Below are 24,450 nucleotides of genomic sequence, written 5' to 3'. Positions count from 1 at the left end.
GTGGATTTTCTTGAGTAACTAGGTCGTGAATTCAAGAAAGAGACATTGCTTTACATTTCATATATATATATATATATATATATATATATATATATATATCTTTGAGTATCACAAGTCTAGTGCCTTATAGTTCTTTCATACTTGAGAGAAGGCACACATCTCTACAGCCAATATTTCCATACGTGGCAACTCACACCAAAACAATCTAACAAGAAGCACTACAGGTAAGAGGTAAAAAGTGTTTTTGATTTTGGGTTGAACAGCCCCTTCAATGCTTCATTCTCTATTCCACAGCTTGATGGAGATATTAAACATCAGCCCTTGGTAGTCAGAACTGTGGCTTCACAATCAAACAGTATATTGAGAGGATCCCCATGAGGGACTGCGGACGCCTCTTTGTAATCCACCTGCATGCATGAACAAAAAGCATGGCCTTTGTGAAAGGAATGAAAAGATTTCCTTCACATTTGGTTTAGAGTGTGATTTAGAGTGCTGAGTTTTGGGGTCAGACAGCACAGTAATAAAACTTGTTTCCGCAGAACTGCAGTTTCAAAGCACATAATTTACTCTGTAGGTACAAAAGTTTAAAAAGAGGGATGATTTTATACTGAAGACACAATACAGTATTCAATATGTGCATGGGCCTGTGTGCATGTGGTTGTGCACTGTATATGTCTAAGCTACATGTTTATTATCTATGATATGTGTATTTGTTGATGCAAACACATATGTCTGTTTTCTGTGTCTAAAAACTCAAAGATGGGTTTTTGGCAATAAAAATGAATTCATGAAGCATGGAAGCATGTCCATAATGCAATGACAATGCATGAAAAAATGTGAGTTTTTTACACAAACAAGTTTTGATTTATACATGAAGACTGTTCTAGTGTTTGACTACTTCACAACTTTATTTCCCATTTGCAGTCTCGTCAGAATTTATGCAAGATAATGCTTGAGAGAGAGTGAAAATACTCTCACACATGCAGGTTTAAGTCAGTGTTTTAAGGGGAGTCTTGATGCACAACTACCAAAACTAGTCACACCCTAATATATACCACCACACACACGCACACACACACACACACACCCCTCCCCACTTCCAGTCACGACAAACTGTTGGTGCATTGCAGCTGCAGGGTAAAACTCAGAAAATCCTGTCAAATCCAAAAGTGAAAAATTGAACCTTCAGAGAAAAGAAACGGGAACATGAATGTAGGCAGAGTTGTAATACAGAGCTGTAAGCAAGAGGAGACAAAGGAAAAAAAGTCTTGGTACAAGTTTTGATCTGTCTGATTTCTTGTTCCAGTCTCCCTGATTAAGGATTGATTATTTGATCAGAATAACCACAAAGTGTCACTACCTAGTCAATCAGAAATCTTTATTCTTGATAACCAAGCTTCCAAAATTGTGCCAAGATTAATATAAATTTTATACCAAAACAAAAAAAGTTAATCAACAACTACTTTAATGGGACACACATCCATTCCAGATCTAATTCACAGGTAAATTAAGATAACTGATGCTGAAATATACCAAAAGCTCAACCACACGTCATTAGCTTTGTCAGCATACACTGTTGCCATAATGAGTGGTAGTTAGTGGTCTGTATAACTTTTTACACTTTTACACAGCACTCTCTAGTGGGCATTTTCTGGATCTGCAGTGTAAACATGCTAAACACATCCAGTGGAGCACTCACACTCAAAAAAACAGAGGAAATTATGCAAATGTTAGTTTTCTTTTTCATTATTCTTCAGATTTTAGCTGGGAAAACACTCCTCACTGTGGGTTTAGTAAGAGAGGACACAGAGGGAACTGGAAGTGCATTTGCCCGGGATGAACTCATTGGAAGTAGCAGTGTCATGATACACCGGTATTGATGATAACTGTGATATTTTAGAAATGACATATTGATATCATGTTTATCATACACGTGTAAATAACCCAGGACCTCTTAAACAATATCTGTTTCTTTCTGTTCTGGCTTTGTTTACCTCACCGAAAGCCATCTGCATGCCTTTTTACTAAAGATTTAGGGATTTTGTTGGGGTTTTTTTGTACAATTTTGAACAGTTATGATTACAGTCTCTCACTCCGACTCCCTACACTTGTATTTTGAGTGTAATTTATTTGCCGAGAAAGAGAAAAAACGCACAGTAAACAAAGTTTAAGATAAATTTGAGTGATAGCATTATTGTGATTAGGTGCTTATTTCCATTATATACAAATTCTCCATAGATATCGTGATTATGTTGTTATCATGAACCCTTTTGACAACGATAAACGTGCAGTGAAAATCTGATATCGCGCAAACCGAAACTAAAGTCCAGTTATAAGTAAGTCTTACTTGTCCTGTCATGTCTAAGGACTGTATTTAAAGCAATAGCTTGTTATTTTGATAGCACTTTAATGAATATGCGGCACTATGAAATATGTAACATTAGCCAGCTGAGCCAGCAGCCTGTTAGCTTAGCTTAGTTGAGCTAAGACTGGAAACTGGAGCAAAGAGTCTGTCTAAAGGTAACAATGTCCGCCTACCTGCACCTCCAGGTCCCCGTAATTAGCACACGATATGTCCTTTGCTCAATCCGTACAAAAACCGCAGTGAAAAAGCGACACGGCTGAAGTTCTAGGACACGTTATGTACCGGACTATTTCTTGGCTAGCCGCAGGAACTTCCTTGAGTCTCCGCCGGTTGCCTAGCAACCCATGATAACAACAGGTTTCCAGAAAGTTAGCCAAAAAACAGCCCTGTGTATTTATTTCCCAAGATGTCAACCTATTTTTAAAGGTCCAATGTGTAGGATTTAGGAGGATAGCCTATATTGGTGGAAATGGAACAAAATATAATAACTAACTATGTTTGCTTTTGTGTATAAATCACCTGTAAATAAGAATCATTGTGTTTTTGTTACCTTAGAATGAGCCATTTATATCAACATAGGGAGTGGGTCCTCATGCACAGTCTGCCATGTTACACCACAATGTTTCTGTGTTAGCCCAGAACAAACAAACCAAACAATAGCTCCAAACACTGGCTCTAAAATCAAACACTTGTGTAAAGCATTTTTTAAATTATTATTATTATTATTATTACCAGTTTAAATCATGGTGTTTGTTTGTTTTGGAGAGCAAGAGACCTTTGTGTCTAACTAGGCTTGTGGTAAAAACCTGGGTAAAAAGCTGGGCTAACGACCCATCTGCAGCAGCTAAACATCATTGGAAAAGCACTGATTTTAATACAAAACTGCTTTACTCAGTGTTTTTACCAGTTTAAATCACCAAGTCTGTTTGTTTTAGAGAGGAAGACCTCTGCGTATGATTCAGTCCCTGGTAAAAAAAAACCTCCTTTTAGCTTGGAATATGCAATCCTCACTGCTGGATGCCACTACATTCCCCTAAATCTTACAGACTGCTCCTTTAAGCAACTTTACAATGCCATACTCCTGGAAAGTTCACTGAGGTAGGCGTACATAAGAACATGCAGCTACAACATGTATCACTGCAAAATCGTTGAATGTAAAGGTCAGTATTTGGGGCTTACTTCTTTCCACAGAGGTCAGGGGTCAACTCATGAGTCCTCCACTTTGCTTCTACTTCCATCCCACTTTTTGCAAGCAAGGAAATCCACAATTACAGTGATCCACTTGCACAATTTTACAGTGGATGTTTGCAGAATATTATAGCAAGGGGTATTCAGTACACATACACAGCCTACTTCAATGCCCATTCGGAGAGTTTACACTGAAAAATCAATAAATAGCTTTCTATCCTGCAGAAGAAATGGCTATAGACAGCTATAATCCAAACACATCCTTCATGTGCTATTTTTTTATGGTCATTCAGCTAAAAAAGAAGCTGGGAAGCTTATCGATCGCAGGAAAAGAAATCATAACACAGTATTGAATTCCTGCCAAAGGCTGGCAAATTTATAGACGCAAACAGAAACAGTAAGAACAGTTAAGAGGTGAAGCAGAATGAACATACCCACCCCGCTCTGAAGACTCTGACCCTTGAACCCTGACCTCTGCTTCCATCACAGTGCTCATTTCACAAGTTGTCAACAACAAGGACTGAGCATATAAAACTAAGAAAAAAATTGTTGCATGTCAGGGTCTCTTCAGGTTTCAGTTACATATGGAAATATTACTTAACTTCATGTTAGCAGGAAATGCATGCATCTGTTAAATAAGATCTAACATGCAATGTAAATTGTTAATCTAGGTCAAAAGCAAAGGCTTGGATGACAAACACGAAGGCTTTGTATAGCACCCACAAAAAGGCTACTTCAAAGTCAGCTTCTGAAGCTTATGGAATCGACTTTCTGCAATGCAAGATTTTACAACACAAATTTGCAACTCCTGTTTCCACTTTTTCCTGTTTTATTCACATACAAGGGAGCTGGTATTTGACTGTTTTCAGTCTCAGGATTTTCAATTTTTATTTGATTTTGCTTTTTTTTCATTGCTGTATTTCTTCACATCAACTCCAAATTCCCAGACAGTCCACTGTGATCGTGCGAGCGAGAGAGGAGGGCATGTATTTTAATAAAACTCGGTGATCAGCGGTGTGTTCTCATTTCTTCAGCACTTGTGTCCTTAAGCTGCCTTTTCAAAACAATGACCCTTCCCTCCCTCTATCTGCCTCACTCCCACAGTCCCTAAATGAACCTCCCTATATTCTCCTGAGAAAAAAACAAACAAACACTAATCTCCTCTCCTCTGACTCCTCAACAATACAGGCGTTCTGTCAAAAGCAGGGTTGGCTTCCACCAGACCCCTTCTCTTCTTACTTCCCCCACTCAAGTTATTTTGTTTTCCTCAGTTCTTCCGGTAGCGATTCTTTGGCTTCTCGCCACAGCCGGTAGCCTCGCAGGAGGACAGGCCAGGCTGCTTACCAGAGTTAATGCTGCTCAAAAGTGCGGGCAGCTCATTGGTGATTGCCTTCTCGATCTTATCCAGCAGACAGCCTCCAATGTAGGAGCACTGAGCCGTCAGGGGCTTGAAGTTGGTGACCGGGTTGATGCCAAAGAAGTCACGGTAAGCATCGCGGTTGGGCAGGTCAAACTTGCTGACGTTGGTCTTGGCAAGGATGGATTTGAAAATGTAGAACTTGTCTGGGTCATCAACAATCTCCTTGAAGACGAGTTCAGGGTCACTGAAGAAGCTCATCTTCTCTTTAAAGGTCTGGACGTAGCGGTCTACCAGCAGGCCATGGATGCGCACGCGGATGCCATGCTGGCGGATGAAGGCGATTTTGTTCTCCATTCGGTTTTCAATCACCTGGTTCAGATCTTCCAGGAGGGAGATCTCCTCTCGCTTGAAGAGATCACGGCTGGTGTCAGGTGCATAATCATATGGCCAGAAGGAGCTTACATAGACGCGAGGGGGTTCAGTAACATTGATGAGGGGAGCTAAGCTCCAAAAGAGCGCTCCGTAGACTCTCATTAAGTCCTGGGTGGCCAGGCTGTCAGCCTTGTTTAGGATGATGCGGATCTGGGATTCACGACCCTTCAACTGCCGGAAGAGCATCTCCAGCTCCAGGCCAACGTCCAGCTTGGTGGGGTCAAACACCACAAAGATCAGGTCAGCACGGTCAATGAACCACTGGCAAACATCATTGAAGGGATAGCCTGGACAGAAGAAGACATAAGTAAACCTCCACATACTGAAGTGCAGCCACCTGCTCTCTATTTGAGGTGTGGTAAACTCTGTGTTTTACCTCTTTCCTGCTGCTTCCGATTCTCAATGATTCCTGGCGTGTCCACAAAAGTCACACGTTCCAGCAGCTTGTGGGGCATCTCAATACCGATCAGTTTTTCCAGGAAGTTTTGGCCAAACTTCTCCAAGGGTGAGAAGGACCGAGAGCTGTCTGCTGCCATAACGATACCCTCAACAGAGCGGATCTTCTCCCCGTGCATAATTACAGTGAACTCAGAGGTAGTAGGCTCAGCGCCTACAGACAAATTCATGGAAACAAAAGGGAGCGATGAGCAAAAGTAGTTTAAAATGTGTTTTAGAAAGAAAATCTGCCAGTAGATCTAGACAGAGATAGATGTGTTTACACAAGGGAAATGTCTGCTGTTGGGTGCTGACTGGACAGCTAAGCAATGACCCAAAACTCACTTTAAAGCTCCATAAAGCAGAGGGGAGCTGCAGATTTATGTCCTTAGTCACAGTTGGTTCATCACGATGAGGAACTTTGTCATAGTTCCCCATAGACCCCCTTTTTATTTGCCGTTTTCAGGGACTCACTTAGAGGAACTGCCCACTGGGGAGCTAGCCTGAGAACTATATACCTTTGAAGGCTTTTTGCACCACCAGTAGGAAAACTGAAGTGACTCTAAGCAAGTCCTCATAACTGCTTTGTCCGAAAACACCTTTTCGTATTTCCATTTAATACATTGTTATTTTAAAATTATTGATTGTAGCCACTTTAGATAAATTGAACAGTGTCAGATCACTGTCGAGTCTTCTTTAGATATTAACTTAATTCAGCAAAACCTCTATGATGCTATCTGCCCACTTAAAAACCACAATGACATTCCTGCACTTCCACATTCAATCCTGCAACATTCAGAAAAGGCAGCTGTCTCTGTCTAGATTGATGATGGCATTTTAGGCTTGGTTCATTTGTATTTGACTATTGTGGAATCACACATTACAACATTAAACATTATTTTTAGGCTAACTCAAAAGGAAAATCTGTGTGACATACCTGTGTAGAGCTGATAGGGGCTGTCGTGCATGCCCAGGAGGTAATTGATCATGGAGGACTTTCCTACACTCCAGGGTCCCAGGAACAGCACCATGGGCTTGGAAGTAATCTCTCCATCTGTTGAGCAAAGAGAGACAACAGTGGATCAAATCTCAACAGGATGGCTAAATGATAACCAAGAACCTTTCAAGTTCATCCCAAAGTTTATTAAAAGAAATTAAAGATAAACCAGCTGTGCTGGGTTTATATTTGAGGCACAAGAACTTGAGCTCCTCAGAGTTTGCTTTTGTGTCTCAAAAAAAAGGAAAGTCTGACCCTTTGAATCCTGGATTTACAGTTTTTTGTGGTGGGTTCAGGTGCCTTTCAGAAGCATTTAAACCTTTGAAACTTGGGCAAATTGGTTTAATTTCTCTCAAAAACAAGGGGAAAAGGCAGTCAGCCATTTGCCACAAAATGCCCTGCAAGCTGCAAAAAAAAAAAAAAAAAAAGAGAGAATAATTGGAAAATGATCAAACAATTAGGGGAAATTATCAAGACCACTGCATATGTAATTATGTATTTAAAATTAGATCACAGAAAAAACATAATAATTATTATAATTATTCTTATTATTATATTTTAGCACTATTTACAGGTCATATTGCATTTTTGTTCTTTCTACTTTCTTTGATAATTTTAGGCAGTTTTCTTCTAACTTTTTACTTATTTCTTGCTAATTTTTTCTCTTTGCCTTCGTTCAGTGTTTTTGAAAAAAAAAATTAAGCCAATTGGCTCAGGTTTTTAAAGGTTATCAAAAAAACAGTCTGTCCAAACTGTACATTGGGGGTTGTTTTTGGGATGAACTGTACGTCAAGTCTGAAGACACAAAGAAGCACATTAGGATAGTACTGTAACTCTCAGTGAAGTGCACAGAGATATTTATGTCAAATTGACAAAGACAATACAAAGAAAGACAGGGAAAGAAAGATGTGTGAAAGCTGTAATGCTTGTTTAATAGCATGAGAAAGATCTGAAGAAAATTCTGCAGCCATATCTTAGTGACACGTGCCAAAGCTGCGCCATCACTCTGACTTAAGACTCAGCAGGGCAAGGCTTTCAGAGCAAGCTGTGTGGCTCATAACAAGCTGCCATGTGTGTTTGTTGTGAGTAGACATGGTGTCAGGGTGGTAGTGTGCAGGGAAGTTCTGCTACACTGGTTCAACACCAAATTAATTCAAAGAAGCTGATGATAAAAATATCCCAAAAAAAGGCAAGAAAGAGAAAAGGAGAACATTTCACCAGAACAGAATTCTAAATACCCACCCCCGATGCTAGAGGTTTTTTAAAAAAAGAAAAATTAAAAATGAGACTAAAGTCAGTAGATTCACTCTTAGCTGAACACTCACCACCCTCTCCCACCAGTGTCCCTTCCTTAAACCTGTGTGTCCTTCACAAAAGCCAGAGCTGCACATGCAACCCACTCCATATTTTACGTTTTGTACCCTAACTACACAACTAAATACATGGTCTCTCTATTAATACTGTGGATAATGTGCTGCCTAAATGCTTAAAATATTAAAATTTCTTAATTCAATTATTCCCCCTGTGTTGCATTGAATTTGTGAAGAAAACTTTGTTTTTCTCGCATGCCTCAAGTGAACAAAGAATCAAAAATGGAGAATATTCATGTGGAATTTGATCTGACCCTTTAAAACACAATTACACAAACTAACTGACTGATTGGTGCAGCATTAAACCAGCAGCCCCTTTGTTCAGTGAAGTAAAACCATTATTTTTGTCAATCGAGTCTGGCTTTGAAGAGAGCACAGATAATTTCACCTGTGGTTCAGTTTCTTGTTGAAAAGAGCTGTCTTTTTCAGAGGAACTAAGCATACAATTTGATAAATGAGACTTGGATTACTCTCACAAGTTTTGTAACAGGCGTTTTGATATAGTTTTGCTGTTGTTAAACATGGACCCCTATGACTTTAATTTATTAAGCATTTTCTCCATTTTTGGCTTCTTCATTCACTAAAGGCATGCAAGAAAAAAAGTTCTTTTGTGTGAATTCAGTGTAACACAAGGTGAGTAACCGATATACAACTGATCATTTGGAGGTAGTTTAAAGTGTTCCTTTAGTTTAGCCTTTTTATTTACATTTCTTCCCTTTTAATTCTTTAATACAGAAATTTTATTGAATTTTTGAGTGAGTAAATCAAGAATGAGTACTTTTTTCTTTTTTTTTGATTCTCATTGCATATAAAACTGCTCTGTATGGGTAGAACCTTTGCCAAAAGGGAAACATGCTTGAAATTCTTTGACCCATAGACAGCAGTGCAGCATTTCCATTAGCCTAAGTGACTCACAAATGTATGAGGACAAATGAAGGGGGGGGGGGGAGAAGGGGCTGAGCACTTGAGGCGGTGCCATGCACAGGTAAGCCCCACCCACACCCACCTGTGGCTGAGTCCCCCAGGGTTCGTCCGGGGTAGGCTGTTAGATGAGGGGATGGGGAGAGGGTGAGGTACAGAGAAGTGAAGGGAACAGGAGGTGGAGGAGAGTGAGGAGTGAGGGTGTGAGGTCTCTAGAAGCAACAGGGAGGGGCAGAGTAACAATATGCATGAATGGGTGGGAATCTAGTCCCATATTTGACCTAATGTGTCAAACATGTCCGTCTACAAATGAGAGTCTACCTCTGAGGCTGTGTGAATCTTTAGGTTTTTACTCTCTTCTACAAGAAAATATCAGAGGCATGATACAAGTGGTATTTGACAAGTTTGCCTGCATGCCCAGCCTAAAAAGCCACCAGAGGGCGAGCTTTATTTCATTGTGGAAAAGTACAGTTTCTTTCTGGCAGTTCAGTGTCCAACATGAGAGTGTTGAGCTTACTGTGAAGAAACAGTGCATAGTCATTTCAAAATCAAACAAGGACAATTCAAAAAGTATTGGAGGAAAATGAACAGAAGAAAAGGGGAAGAAATATATCATGAATGGAGAGATTTAGACAAAATTATAGTGGATCTTTTTTCTGGACCTGAACTAAATATGAATGTATATATTGTTATTGTTTTTATGCCTTTACGCTTATGAGTGACCTTTAAAGTTATTAACATAATTATAAATAGTGCACAATTCATGCCCTAATAAAACAATGGAGTCCAAAAAAGATACTAGCAATAAAATCCCAAAGAATTGAAAAAAAAAAGATTTTTTGCTACTGTGTATTGGTTGATGGGATGACGATGACGTATGTGTACGAACAAGTCAACAAATCAGTCAACAAAGCAACCCAAACAGAGAAACACACACATCAGAACAAAGTGCAGACGTAGCAGAAGCCTCCATGATTGATACCTGAGATCTCGTGCTGCCTCAGCTCGTTGTACTTGTAGGCCTGCTCCATCGGCTTGATGGATGTGTGGTAGATGTTTCGCAGCTTCTGTAGAGCCGCTGAAAGACAAGAAGAGTAAGAAGAAATTATGAGAAAGATGTTTCAATTAAATCATTTTTTACAGCCCTGAAAAGGTACAATCATACAGATTCACAAGGAAAAGCAACTATTTAAGATAAGTCAGAAAAAAAATCTATTGTGCCGCAAACTGTTTTTTTTATTGTTCCTACAGTATTTTATTAGCCATCTAATGATCCATTAGATTTAATTTGTCTCAGAACCACTGGTACATTCTTCTGCTTGGTTCACACTCTAATAACCAACGATCGTCCTTGGTTGTATTTCATAAATAATCAAAGACTAAGACATTTGTGGGTTAAAAGGGAAAGGGACTCAAAGGATATTACAGTATTTAACGGCTTGACATGCTTCAAGGAGCTCATTTTAATTTGACAGATACAGTACAAGCATGCACAAAGCTTTACAAAACACACACTTATTGAATCATCTTTGATCCTCACCTGCATAGTCTCCTGCTTTTTCCTCAGCTGCAAGCCGCAGCGTCTCATCGATGTGAGATCTGTCCCTGAGGACGGAGATGAAATCATCTCCTCCTTCTTCTTCTTCTGTAAAAACAACATAAACATAATTTTACTTGGTTCAAGTACTCAGTGTATGTCTTTAATGATGTGATAACATGAATGTGGTTAGGTTTGGCTCAAACCAATCCAGTGACGGTGACATCATTGTGAGGCTCACACTGAGGCTGATGACAGCCATGTTCAATCGAGCTATGCAACAGAGGCCAACAGTGCTGCTATTTCTAGAAGCACATCAATAAATACATCCTGCGTCTCAATATGTATCACCACTGCTGGGAGTTTAACTGTGACACACAGATAATTGATAATAAGCTCTGGGTGACAGTTTTGCATCGGATGCCAATAGCAACTTCAGACACTGCAGATATTTGAGCTGTCTCATTATCTAATGTTTCCAACCTGAGCCTTGATTTAATCTGCAGCCACATGCACACCCAATGCCTCTTCTATAACGCCTTTTCTGCTGTTTCACGTCTATCTACCTCTCTGTCTCACCGTTTATCTTTGTAAATACAAAACCTTACTGCGTTATAGCCCACACAACATGTTTGTTAAGTGTCAGGCAAGAATGCTAACTTGCTGTGCAGGGGGGGATACATATGAAACAGGGGATGTCCTCTGCCTAAAAAATGTTGAGCATGAAACACTTAATTTCCTTCATTCTGGTGATTTATTTGCACCTACTTTAGATTCCTGTGCTACTTTAATATTTTTATTGCTGGGGACAAATGCATGTTCCAAATATTGAAGGGGACGTGTACCCTCCGTCCACCCTGAAATCTACGACTACGAAGCTTGTTGGTGATTACAATGTGGCAGATGACCTTTAACATTTCCTGCTGTGTGATACATGTGCAGAGTCCACAGGGAAAATTTAACTTGGCAACAAGACCTAACGTCACCCTGTGTGTGCACTTCAAATCTATCAGTTTTAATATCATACTGTGCAAAAAAAAAAGCATGAAATAATCTTGTGGTTTTCATCAATATGTATTTACATGAATTTTTGTAGCTTTGAAGTCTTTTAGTGTTTCAAAGTTTATTGAATGCAATTGTAAAAAATTGGTGAACTTTCCTACAATCAGTGCATTTTTCCAAAGTGGCGTACATTTTGCACCCCATTACAAATGTGGTATTTTGATTACTCTTTCCACCCCCCACAGTGTGTGTGTGACAGAGAGAGAATGTGAGAGAACATATCCACACACCAGTGTGTCATGTCCAGATTTGAACATATCAGACTGCTCAGATCTCAGCTGTTGGTACAGTCAGCTCTTAATTTAGAAAGCAAACGCTGGAAATAAACAAAGACCTTTGTTTTGCATTACCATGGGCTTTATAGCAACAGCACGGATAAGAGGGAGAGAGGGAGAGAGAGAGAGGGAGAGGGAGAGAGGGACTTCCCCAATTTCATTACAGACTGGGAGGAGGACTCAAAGCTGGACTGAGTGTTCCCATCTGTAATATACATGATGAGACAATGATGTGCAATCCTGTGTCTTTTCTCTTCTATATTTAACCACCTATCACAGACTTATTGTGCTGTGAGGCCTGTCCATGTGTGTCCAGGCCTCAGATCAGGCCTCCCAGTAACGCCACTCAGTCCTGTTCCAGACAAACCTGCTACGGCTATGGGCTATATATAGGAGGAGTGGGGAAGTCTTCTGGTTCACACCTCCATGCCCCTGAGAGTTATGGGTGTTTTTATCCAAGCTACCAGACACTCCCTTAATAGAGTTGTTATGGGATTTTAAAGGCATTTGCAGCATGTTATTGGAATATTAAAGGTCTAGTGTGTAGGATTTAGTGGCATCTTGTGGTTGGGTTGCATATTGCAACCAACTGAAATGTGTGCCAAGTGTGTAGGACACTAGGACCAAGGCAAAAATAGACATAAAATAAAAAAAATAGACATGACTGCAGAAACAGCATGGTAATCTTTGTGGAAGAAGAACCATTCCCTATGTAGAGATAAATGGCTCATTCTAAGGTAAGGTATGACGCACTTTGTGTTACAGTTTTGTTTGTATGAAAAGTGCAATACAAATAAAGTCTGACTGATTGATTGATTGATTGATTGATTGATTGATTGATTGATTGAATATTATAGACATTTGAGAAATTAAGCCAGTAAAGAAGTGTCTAAAACTGTAGTTCATCAAACAGCCTTATGAGGTTGGCTCCAAAACAGAGTGAATCCCAAACGACCCCCATGTTAAAATGCCCAACTTTACAGCAGAAATAAACAGGTTTACAACCTGGTATTGAAAACAGTTTGTCTCGATAGCTGTTTTCAATATTCTGCTGTATGGGTTGTGAATTTTTTACTATCACTAACCTGCTTACCTTTTTCGTTTAAGGCTCAAAGTTATGCATACTTAAGGGCAAGGCTGCAGTGACAGGTTGTTTGCAAGTTGTCACCTATGAGTGAGATCTACCCTTTGCCCCTCCACAGTTCCAATTTCTCGTAAAAAATTATATCCTCAATTATCCCACTCTCAGCAATTTCATCAAATTCACAAGTCCTTTAAATACATTATTTGAATCATGTGTACAAACCATGTCTCGATGAGAATACAAGGGATTTTTGGAGTAAGAACCAAACATTGTACTTCGAACATTTATTATCATATTAAAGCGATGATGTACACTGGCAAGGCCTTCTCCACTTTGACTGAATCTTGCTTAATGTTAATATATAGGAGCTTTGCATGTTCACAGTTTTACAAATGGCATTATCAAAGTGACCCTTTTGCCAAACATTTACTTAATATATGCCAGCAATTTATGTGTCTGTCAGTATTTTAGTTTTAAAAGGGTTATACAATAATAGCATATGTTCATCACTGACATTCTGCACTATGACATGTCTTCAGTCGTAGTGCTGGATGAATGGATGCTGAATCTAGCTTTGTGGCTTTTTGTCTATGAAAAATTATATATTGTAAATCAATCAACGCCATCAATCAGCTAACTCAGAATCCAACAACTGTTGGGCTGATGACCTCTGAGGACAGTACGTGAATGTATAGAGAAAACTGGATACAGTGTTGGAGGTTGGGCCCTGTTCATACTTATGAAAGTTGATTTAGTGGTGCATGAAACCAAGAAAAAGTGGATACAATCTTCTAGATCCATGGGCCCATAAAGCAAGCACAATAGCTTTTCCTGTAACCCTGACTACCACCAACTTGGTCCCTCAGCTTGTTTCACATGAACAATAGTAGAAAAAAAACTATTTGGCTATAGTGAGTATAACAACATTTAGGACATAATGACTATTCAAGCAGTCATTCTGGAAAGTTGATATATCTACAAAAAAAAAAAAAAATGTACATGTAAGTCTATGGAAAGAGTCATTTCGGACCCCAGCGGTATCACATGATGGACCCGGAAGTTGTACTGCCACAGCTTGGCCACTATGTCAAATTGGCTTGAAAGTGCAGTGTGGTACCTGAACGCTATAGGTAACAGCCAATATTTTGGGGGTTTGGTTCAAGACAGCAAATAAAATAATGGATATCTGGGCCAAGACTTCCTCTTCCATGCACTGGTCACTATTTACAGTTGGATCTGGAGTTGGAGTTGGAGTTGAGAGAAGACATCTACGACCAGACTGATATCTACATAAGAATGCAGACTTTTTAGAAAGTAGACAAAAAAAGGCCAGACATGGACTGTTTACATGCATAGAACCAAAGCTGGCTTATATCCGGCTGTTCAATAGACTACAAACAAAGTATTACTCAAAACCAGAATGCCTCCAACACCAAATTTTGTCCTGTTGCCCACAGGTCCTGCATTCATATGCAGATATTTGTTTATAGAGATTACCCCACACCCTCACCTGGAGTACAGCCACTGGCCATGTGGCCTTCACGTCTAGTGTTTCTGGACAGGAGTCAGAATGACACGCTGCTTTGGCCAAAAACACTGGTGCATCAAATGACCAGTAAAATCATCTGAAGGCCTGTTTGTTTACACGCCTGAAGTAAACTTCTATATTATAGAAACAAGAGTATCTAAAATAGAAATATCCTCATGGTCAATAGATTCAATTCCGCTCAATATAAGTGTCAGGGATAGAAAGTGTCTGTTGTGTACAGTTTGTGCACAGGTAAAAAATCATGTAAGGACCACAAAAGAGTTGAAAAGGAGCCAGTTACTCTCCTGCAGTGTGGCAATAGTGACACACACTGCTGGTTAAGGAACAACACAGCTGATTCTCACAGAGTCAACCTGCTAAAAATAAGCTTGTGTAATGTTGCTCCCAGCACGGTGCAAGAACAAGAGAAACCAAAAGGTTAGCAGGCAGAATAAAAAGAGGGGTATGAGTAATACTGCGATCCCAAAAAAGATTCAGTGACTCTCTATATCTGTCGCAAATTATTTAAATGGGTAAAAGGCTGCGTGTTACGTCTGTGCTCTCAATTAGTATTTTTTAGGAGGTACAGCAGAATGTGGTGATGAGAAAAATAGATGTATGACAGTTATTACAAAAACAATGCAAGAAAAAAATGGATTCATCCATTTATGCATGCAAGCTCATTTTGGTGAGAGTGCTATTCCACTCGAATGAAGCAGAAATAAAACTTAAAACAACAACTTAAAACTTCATTCAAAATCAGCCATTATGTCAGATGATTGTTACATGCCAAATTGCTTTTGTCTGCATGACCTTTAGAAACAACAGAAAGTGACATCATCTTGCAGCACCATCTGTGACACATGGCAGCCACTTTGCAACCACCAACATTGTCATGGCACATTTTGGCTGCACGTCAAAATGAGTCAAAGAGAAACACTGCAAGAGCAGGAATCTAAATTATCTGAACAAACACTGGGCGAAGATTTAGTGCAAGATGGGATGAGTTACACAACGAGGAAGTGAGCTTTCAAAGCACACTGAGGATGATTCAACTCCGAGGCTGAAGGGGCTTTTGAGGAACATCTCACCAGTTGTGTCCCAGCAGCACACGAAGCTTACTCAAGTCTCTGTAACTTGACTCATCATTCAGAAGAGTCATGTCTTTTAACACTAGCCTCTTGAGTGGGTTTTAACTGCTGTGACTGTGTTAACACCTTCCAATCCAGTCAATCCCTGATGGAAGCCCTGGAACAGAGGTCCGCAAAGATCAGAGAGGTAGTGTTGCCCACGAAAGGCGGGCCTTGCATCAGTGGTCAAAATTAACCCTGCAGGCGCCAGGGGAGTTGAACCCCGGACATCTGCGCCCATGAACATGTGTCCTCAGTGAGCCCGTTGCCACACAACCTTCACTTAGTTTGGAGAAACATTCTGGCGGCATCAGCACATCCAGTAGGAATGCTGGTGATTTAAGCCTACCACGGCCTCAGTGGCTGGGTAAGTCATGCCTCAACTATAGATCCTGGTGTGGAGGTTATTCAGTCATCAGAAGGAATTTTAATCAACTGCTGCAACTGTGAAACTTTTTTTCAAATCAATCGATCAGACTTTATTTGTAAAGCACTTTTCATAAAAACAGACTGTAACACAAAGTGCTTTATACAGTAAAAACAGACTCTCACTTATATGAGCTGTTTATGTGCAAGTTTTTGACATCACAAACTGTGAAGCAAATTACTATCTAATATGCAAATACATAACTAGTTCAAATGAAATAAAAAACAAAATCAAAAATAATGCAATTTATGAGCTTTCAACTAATTCAGCCAATCACAAACCTAAACCAGTGTTGTAGTTTAAAGCAACATTATCAACTCTTAGATGATTGGTGAGTCTCACTCCAAAGTTGAAAAATACCAACATTTTGGGTTGGTGCTTTGGTCCAACTATTAACCAAATGCATCAGTATGACAATCTGGTAAAGAGACTTAACAATCAACTAAAAGTTGCACAACATTGCTTTAAAATGATAAAAAAACAACAAATTGCATTTACCATATTAAAGCTGTGGCTTTATAAAATCAGCTTTTGTAGTTATTTGCTGAAACTGTAACTGTATTCACACAGTGGGACATGAGACACGTTTCTGGGTGTGTTTTGCCTATTTTATATTTCCTGTCTATTTGCAGTAATTTTGAGTGTGTTTATAGTCAGTATGTGTTAATTTGAGAGACATTTTGCAGGTAAAGGCCAGTGGGGCCCCTGAGCCTGTGCCCAGTCAGCCTGTTCAGTCATCCATCGATGGGTTGGCGGCAGTACTTCGTCTTCACTAGACTGTTTTCAACATGGAGGCTGGGTCAAAACTTTCTCATTTTACAGCTAAACAGTACACTAAAATATGTTTCTGAAAAGTTTTGAGTTGAGAAATAGGTAATGCAGTGACAGAATCTTGATTTTTACTTGAACAGTGCTTCTTAAATTGACACTTTGACTGCAGGTCACGAGCCATAATTGACATGATTGACAGCTACGTAAGAGACCTCTTGGTTTAGATTGGCTGCTTTCATTCATTGTGGAGGATTCTAGAAAATGCAATGAGAAGCACTATGAGGAGGCACACAGGCATGACTCTTTTCATAGACTGTCTCATGTACTACTCTTAGAATATAGTAACATTTTCATTAGATATGACAAAAAGTTATTTTAATAAAATTTACCAAACGCAGTGTTAATGTAGTCCAGATCTACAACCAGGGATTACCCTAATGTGCATTATGTACTCATGTGGACATGGATATGTGGGCTGGTCTGTATGGGCAGCCATGTGCATTTACACTGTATATATTAGGTATCTGTATATGTGTAAAACCCCAGGATCATGTTCTGCTTGCCGCACAGTGGAGGTAAATTGAATTACGAACCTGATGAGGGCGACAGGCCTAAAACCCCCAGTCAGAGGATTTATCCTGAGCAGGGGGGGGATTCAGGCAACCTTAACTGAAGGCCATGGGGTTCCACTGGAAAGATGCACGGAGAGGCATCAGTTTCATTCAGGTTGCCAATTTACACTTAAGCACTGGTTTGTATTAAATTGCATTAATGTGACAAACACGAAACAATTTTCTTGCACACGTTAGACAGACTTGCACATACATCTCACTAAAAACGCCTAATGAATGCTAAATAAACCTATAAATGCACATGATTTTTCGTCTTGTGAGGTTAAGAGGTGTGAGAGCAGTCAGCAGAGCTTGTGCAGGGTGTGGTGAGAAGAGGCCACAGATGGCAACAGGTGGCACAGCTTGTGGAACTAGTACTCCCCCATAGTCAAAAATAGACCCACAATGGGTCAGAAGATGGACAGAGGAGGGGGCAGAATGGCTGGCTCCTATTTTAGTCAGCGTGGAGACTCAGAGACATCCACATCCCTTAGAGCTGATTGTGTAAGGGCTACTGTACTGAGAGTGCTCATGTAAGTTTGGAATACAGTACTGATACTTGGCAAAAAACATAAGTTATGGTTTTCCTTGTATATCAGGTGTTTGATGCAAGACATGCAGTTCAATCACAAATATAAAATCAAGTCATACACTGAAAAACCTGACAAGTTAATTTTACTTTTTTTTTAAATCTTGGACACCTTGAAAGATTTAGGTCAGGCATAAATGGTAGGGGCGGTGTGGCTGCAGGTTTTGTGCCAACCAACCAAGAGCACACAGTTTGACCAATCAACTGTCTGAAGACGGAGATCAGTTGATTAAATGAGTCAAGTCTGGTGTGCTGCTACTTGGTTGGAAACAAAACCTGCAGCCACACCGGCCCCCCTGTGGACCGGTTTGACATGCCTGATTTAGGTAGTCTTAATTTCCATGTACTATATATCTCATTGTTAAGTTTACTTTAATTAATTAATCAAGGCTTCAAAGGTTTCAAAAATATTTTTGGGGCTTTATGGATAGGAAAGAGAGTAAGTGTGAAAAAAAGGAGAGAGAGGGGATGACACACAGCGAAGGGCTAAGGCAGCGACAGGAACTCAGCCTCTGTACGTGGGGCGCCTGCTCTATCCACTGAGCCACCAACGCCCCTCAAAGATTATTCTAAGATCGACTTGTCAGATTTTACAGAGTAGTGACATCATTCATGTCCTGTAAATGCCTGTGTTTCAGATGGAAAGTTCATACACAAAAAGTCGGACTACTTTCTAGATCTAAATGTTGGTATAGTTTGTTCAACAGGGGAAAAAACTCAAAACAAGAAGCATCATTAACTTTAGGGTTTTCACAGGCTCTAACAGACCATCTTAAGTGAGCCACTTCCAGATTGTAAGTCCTCTAAGGGGTCACTGACAACTAGACATGCAGCTGAGTGACAGGCTCAGAGGTAGGTGCGGTGGCAAAGGCACTTTACCCGGGGGTGTTGATCTGACGCCTCTATCCCTGCTCTCCTGTTCGAAAGCCAGGAGAGGACGTCAGGTGCCCTTGGGACTAGGGGGCTTGTCTTAAGGAGGGGTGTGCTGTAAGGCTGGTGTGTGCCTGCTATTACTACCAGCTCATGGGGTGTCCCAGACATGCCACATGCCATCAGAGGGGATCACGTGGATACAGTGCGCATTTAAATGTCCATGTCTCCTGTCTGCAAAGTGAGGAGGCCAAAGATGATTCTACTGTATCAAGGATGGATAGTGTTACCACTCAAGTATAAACACGCCATTGTCAAGAACTGATCAAGGTCCCAAAGAGGCTACAATATATTTGTATATATAAAAAGACCGTCAGCTCTCAGGCTCTGAGTGCTGCATTTTAGCAATATGCTGTAACTGCATTTGCACTAACTGAAGTTTTTATAGTGCATTATCAGCTTTCTTACAACAGTCTCACACTCAAACAACGCTTATGACATTGGACACTGTACTCAATCCTCGACACACACAAGACTGGGTTAGTGTAAGGTTTCTGGCAACCTCATAATAACCCGATCGTTACGATAGCAATGATGTTACGATGTTTACTCCCACATAACATGTCAGATGCGTCATGGAGGCAGGTCAGTCATGTAATGCATGTTGACCCACTCAAGTTTCCTCTGCTCCTTGAAGATTGAAGCTAACACCTGCAGGTAAATGACTGTAAAGGAAATATTACGGCAGTCACTAGCTCCAGGCCTGCCTGAAGCAACCGGCCTTACTACACCTAAAGGTGTGTTCACAGCAGCCCCTTGAGAAAAGCCGCTCAGCCTTGTAACCAATTTTCCCAGTGGTCATATGTGGTATTGTAGTGAAAAAACTGCAGCCCAAAAGGCATTTTCCCCATAGGCCTTCATTGTAAAAGAGACGTCTGTAAAACTGTTGACAGGACACCTTGAACTACATGCAAGGCCGATTCCGACCGAGAGTGCGTTATTTAATGATGTAAAACCCATTGACTTTGAGACGAGGGAACCAGAGGGGCTGATGTGTGAACTGATTTTGGGGTTTTAGGGCTCATTTCTGGGGTTCTCTACTAAGTGGGCTTCATATGACAGAGGTAAACCTGGAGGACTATTTTTGACGAAAGCACCAGACAAACAGCTCCATTGGAATGAATAGGCACCATCTTGGCATCTGATATCTAATCATAATCATAAATCTATGGTTCATACTGCTAGAGCCTGATCATGCCTGACCATACACAGAGAAATGAATCAATTATAATACCAAAATGATTTCCTCTATCTTGTCTGCAATTTCCACTCACAGTGTCCTTGCTTTACAACAATGCAGATGATTGCAATCAAATAATCCAGTGCATGCTGTTCATTTAATCAACTGACTTTACTCTTTAAATTTATTTCTAACAGACACGTGACAGAAATGAGTGTAAGATTTCACAACATCAAAGTCACCATGTCAGCGTGCAGACCTGCATTTCTTTCAAAATCTACAGAAAATCTACTAAATATTATAGTGTTAGGAAATGACAGTAATCTGCACAGCCCATGGCTGTTATACATCCCATGATGGGATGATAGCAAATCGATTTTACATTCCTTTGGAAGGAGATTAACCTTTCTGCTCCACTCTGCAATGCTAGCCACTTCAATTGAGTTCTTGTCAGCAATCAAACCAATCAATAACACAAATAATTACACACAGAGCAGCATGGAGTTCACGATTCTCATAATTGACCATAACATGCAGGTACTGGAATGAAGACTCCTGTGTGCTCTGCAGCAAAAAAATCAATTCATAGTATGCACATAAGAGACAGAGGCCACCAAAAGACACCTGCACGGGCCTGAAAAAGTGGTCTAATGAAGGCCTGAGTTGCAGCCAAAGCCCGGCCCCTCCTGCCTGGAGAATGCATGTCCCTATAAGGCCAACTGCTGGGAATAAATTGCGATTGTGACAGTGCAGAGTGACAGCAGCTGTGCCGTGTATCTAAAGGGAAGCATGAGGCTGGGAGGGGTGAGGAGTCAGGAGGGAAAGGAGGGAGGAACCGTAGTGAACAGTGTTGGGTTTCAGGAGGCCTTCCAATCTTAGACACCTGACAGCAGCCTAGAATATGAAGGCCTGGGCCCGGGCTGTGGAGCTGAACGCCACCCCAAGGACGGACAAGGGTGACAGACAAGGGTAACACCAACCACTCCTGTCCCGACCCAGAGACTGGTCCGCATTTTTAGAACTGGTAATCTGGGAGAAGTTAATGTCACTATCACATTGAACTCAATGGGTATTATGGAGTCCTATTCATTGTGAGATCATAAGGATCTCTGGAGTTTATGATGCTGTGGATTATTGTTACAGGAGATGTTGTCCCCTATAGGGATATCAAGTGAGGACTAACTCTTCTAAACCAAAATAAAGCAAAGGATGAAGCAAAAAGATCACAACTATGATAGTAAAGAAATAAGTGACAAAAACTCAATGTCCATTCAAGCTCCTGCGTGGCTGTTCTCTCCTTGGTTCGACTAAGACTTTCCATCAGCTGGTGCCATGCGTTAGGACAGCTGACACGCTGTCAGTCCACAAGAGAGGCTGAGATTAAACAATCCTCAAAAGCTCTCCTTTGTAAAGTCACCAAATTGATTTTTTAAGACATTTGTTCATGCATTAAAAGTAGTAGGCATTTGAGTGGTGTGTTGGTTTTGGATTTGAATAATTAAAGACAAAATGCACCCATGTACAAAATGAAACTTTTGTACAAGGTGCCAACAGTTTAATTATAAACTGAGACAGATTTCAAATAGTCCTGCTCGATTGCAAAGAAAGACCGGACTAATATTTCTGTCTCTGTCACTGTCTATCCTCGGCTGGTGTTCCCATGACTGTCTCTGTCCTCACGCACTCTGCCTCTGGAAGCCAGCGGCATTTCTGACCAAATTGCACCCACAATAGATAACAAGATCTGCACCAGCTACTTTTGGCTGTCCACTTTTAACAGTCTGAATCACTGCCTCTGAATCTCTTAAGGGTCACAGTTTAATCACAAAGCAATTAAGCATTCATTAAACCAGCCTCTAAACTTACATCACATCACTGTTTCATTCATTGGCAGCACTTGTACTCAAACATTGCTCGTGCTCACAGTGCACCACCAAATGTAAAATGCAAGTAATCCACCACATGTTTGACCAAATTGCGTACTAAAAGTCTTACCTGCTGTGGCCTGCAAAAGCAGCAGGGAGAGGAAACAGCAGATCAAGACTGTACCCTTCATGATGGCTGCCAGGAGAACTCTGATAGTCACACAGACTATATATACCGAAGCAGGAAGGTTAAAGGGCACACAGAGAGAAGAGGCGGGGCGCAGAGAGGGCCAGCTGGTGGAGGGGGCTGAGATCTGTGTGTTGGTGGTGTTGCAGGACTCATAGCATGCCACAGGGACTCTACGTGTACGAGCAGCTGACTCTCCTTTTTAGAGAGGTTGCAGCCCGGGCCCCAGCATAAATGCACCGAAACCTGGCTCTGTGTGTCAGTGCTGAATCACACAGCTTTTCACTGATGATCAGCTTACAAAATCTGCGTTTTCGGAAAGTGAGAACAGGTGAATGTTCTAACACTTCTAAGAATATGATATTTTACTGTTTAACTGAAAAATGGGTTGAAATCTGAGATGACTTGTATTACAAGAAAGGTTAACGTTTTGGTGAATATGCTTTTTTACATTATTGCCAAGACAAGATTTTTACCTTACACTAAGTATGAATATGTGTAGTTAGTAAACAAACAAGACATGAGGAGAATTCACAAGTTTAACCCTTTGAAGCCTAAGCAAAATTACTAGGGTTTCTTTCAAAATCTAAAAAGTAAAAGTAAGTTTCTAGAAAATTACCCAAATGTAAGCAAAAAAAGAAAAGTAAATAACAACAAAAAAATGTTATTACATAATTTTGACAGGAACCCTTGAACTACAAACTTAAATAACATGATTTTAAAAAAAAGTTGTTGTTTTTTTTTCCTGTAACACAATTTTAAAGATAATAATACGATTTAAAAATGTATTTTTCTGGACATTTTAGACAGGTTTTTGATTCTGAGTAATCTTGGTAGTGCGAACACACACACACACACACACACACACACACACACACACACACACACACACAGGTTAGCACAGATAGATGAAAAGACTAACTCACATTGTAGAGCCGTCTGGGAAAAACTTCACACGGCCGAGAGGAACTGAGGAGTTTACGAGGAGGCAGGCGGAGCAGGTGTCTTGTATGCAATCAGGAACAGGTGAAGTGGGTTACCTTGATTAGGTGGGGGGGACTGATGCTGAAGAGTGGGAAACCAGGGTGAACAGAACATTACTGAGTGGGAGTTGCGTGACAGGACGGGCAGAAGTGAGCAGGTGACCAGTAATGCCGAACTATGACACGTTTACTAAATCAAACGAGTCGTGGAGTTTTATCTGAGTCTCCTTTATCCAGTCATATGCTCAGTACTTCCCAAACACATCTAAAAACCTGTAATATTGGAGTCTGACTTTGAAAAGGGTATACATAAGTTTGAATTTAGTTTGGTTTTAAATAATAAGGTTTAAGTGAAAATGTACTTGTTTGGGAAGTACTGAGTTCTTATTAAACTCTTGGCAAGAAAGCGAATAAGTGTATTTTCCAGAATTTTAACTTATTTAATTCTAGTCTCCTCAGAGAAAGACTCCTTCTAATACATAAAGCTATTTCCGGTCTCTGAAACACAATTTGTAAAATGTATTGTCGGTGATGACTTGCATGGTATACCATATGATTTAGCCATTTGTTGTTGCACTGATGCCAAGGCCTAAGCCTCTGTGCTCCTGTATTTGGTTTTCTGTCTTTGCAGCTTTTTTTTCTTCTAAATGCTGCACAAGTACTGTCAAATTAGTGAACATTTTCTCAGTTTTTTTGTTTCATCCATTTGCACGTGTTTTCTGAAGCTGCATTGCCTTGAGTTTTTAGGGTCAGTAACTTCACCTAATCAGACTGAAAAGGAACATTACTTTCCTGCAAACTGATGATGAAAAAAAAGGAATCCAATCTTTCACAATGAGGCTGCTTCATCAAACAAGGAACGATCAAATGGCTGTAACAACTTTACCACCTTCAGTCCCCAAAAACTAAATGTACATAAAGTAACTGAGCTGTCAACCCTCTCAACGTGGTAAGGAAGACACAATGCTCACTTGGCTGCCACATTGGGAAATAATCATCATAAGACTGTGTGTGTGACAGCAGAGGGATGAGAGCTGAAGAGAGGGCATGTCTGGAACATGCAGACCCCCGAGTCAACCTAGAATCCCTAACACAGCTAAACGCTAGGCGGATTACTGCTTTATCACACTCAAGCAGACACACTGTGCTGAACATAATCTCACAGTTCCTTGGGAATCAACATCTCAACTGTAAATTAATCCCCAAATATGGCAGGAGTTTCT

General features: G+C 40.4%; 1 protein-coding gene across 3 annotated transcripts; it reads right to left on the bottom strand.

The window, feature by feature from the left end:
* Positions 1 to 1,364: 1,364 nt before the first annotated feature.
* Positions 1,365 to 23,220, bottom strand: srlb (sarcalumenin b). Of its 3 annotated transcripts, none has more exons than XM_042505878.2 (7): positions 23,171 to 23,220; positions 10,609 to 10,713; positions 10,051 to 10,146; positions 9,154 to 9,189; positions 6,718 to 6,834; positions 5,722 to 5,955; positions 1,365 to 5,632 (listed from the first exon to the last, which is right to left on the bottom strand). In XM_042505878.2, exons 3-7 carry the CDS (start codon positions 10,097 to 10,099, stop codon positions 4,821 to 4,823), a joined length of 1,248 nt encoding a protein of 415 aa, XP_042361812.1. In that variant the 5' UTR covers positions 10,100 to 10,146; positions 10,609 to 10,713; positions 23,171 to 23,220; the 3' UTR covers positions 1,365 to 4,820. The 3 variants fall into 3 exon arrangements, with proteins under 3 accessions (XP_042361812.1, XP_042361810.1, XP_042361811.1); XM_042505876.2 differs by lacking the exon at positions 23,171 to 23,220 and adding an exon at positions 22,188 to 22,342; XM_042505877.2 differs by lacking the exons at positions 9,154 to 9,189; positions 23,171 to 23,220 and adding an exon at positions 22,188 to 22,342.
* Positions 23,221 to 24,450: the final 1,230 nt, after the last annotated feature.

The sequence above is a fragment of the Plectropomus leopardus genome, chromosome 18, assembly GCF_026936395.1.
Source record: "Plectropomus leopardus strain MGB_pleo_1.0 chromosome 18, ASM2693639v1, whole genome shotgun sequence".
Classification (NCBI taxonomy): domain Eukaryota; kingdom Metazoa; phylum Chordata; class Actinopteri; order Perciformes; family Serranidae; genus Plectropomus; species Plectropomus leopardus.
The sequence above is the reverse complement of the archived record's forward strand: the minus strand, read 5'-3'. Positions and strand labels throughout refer to the sequence as shown.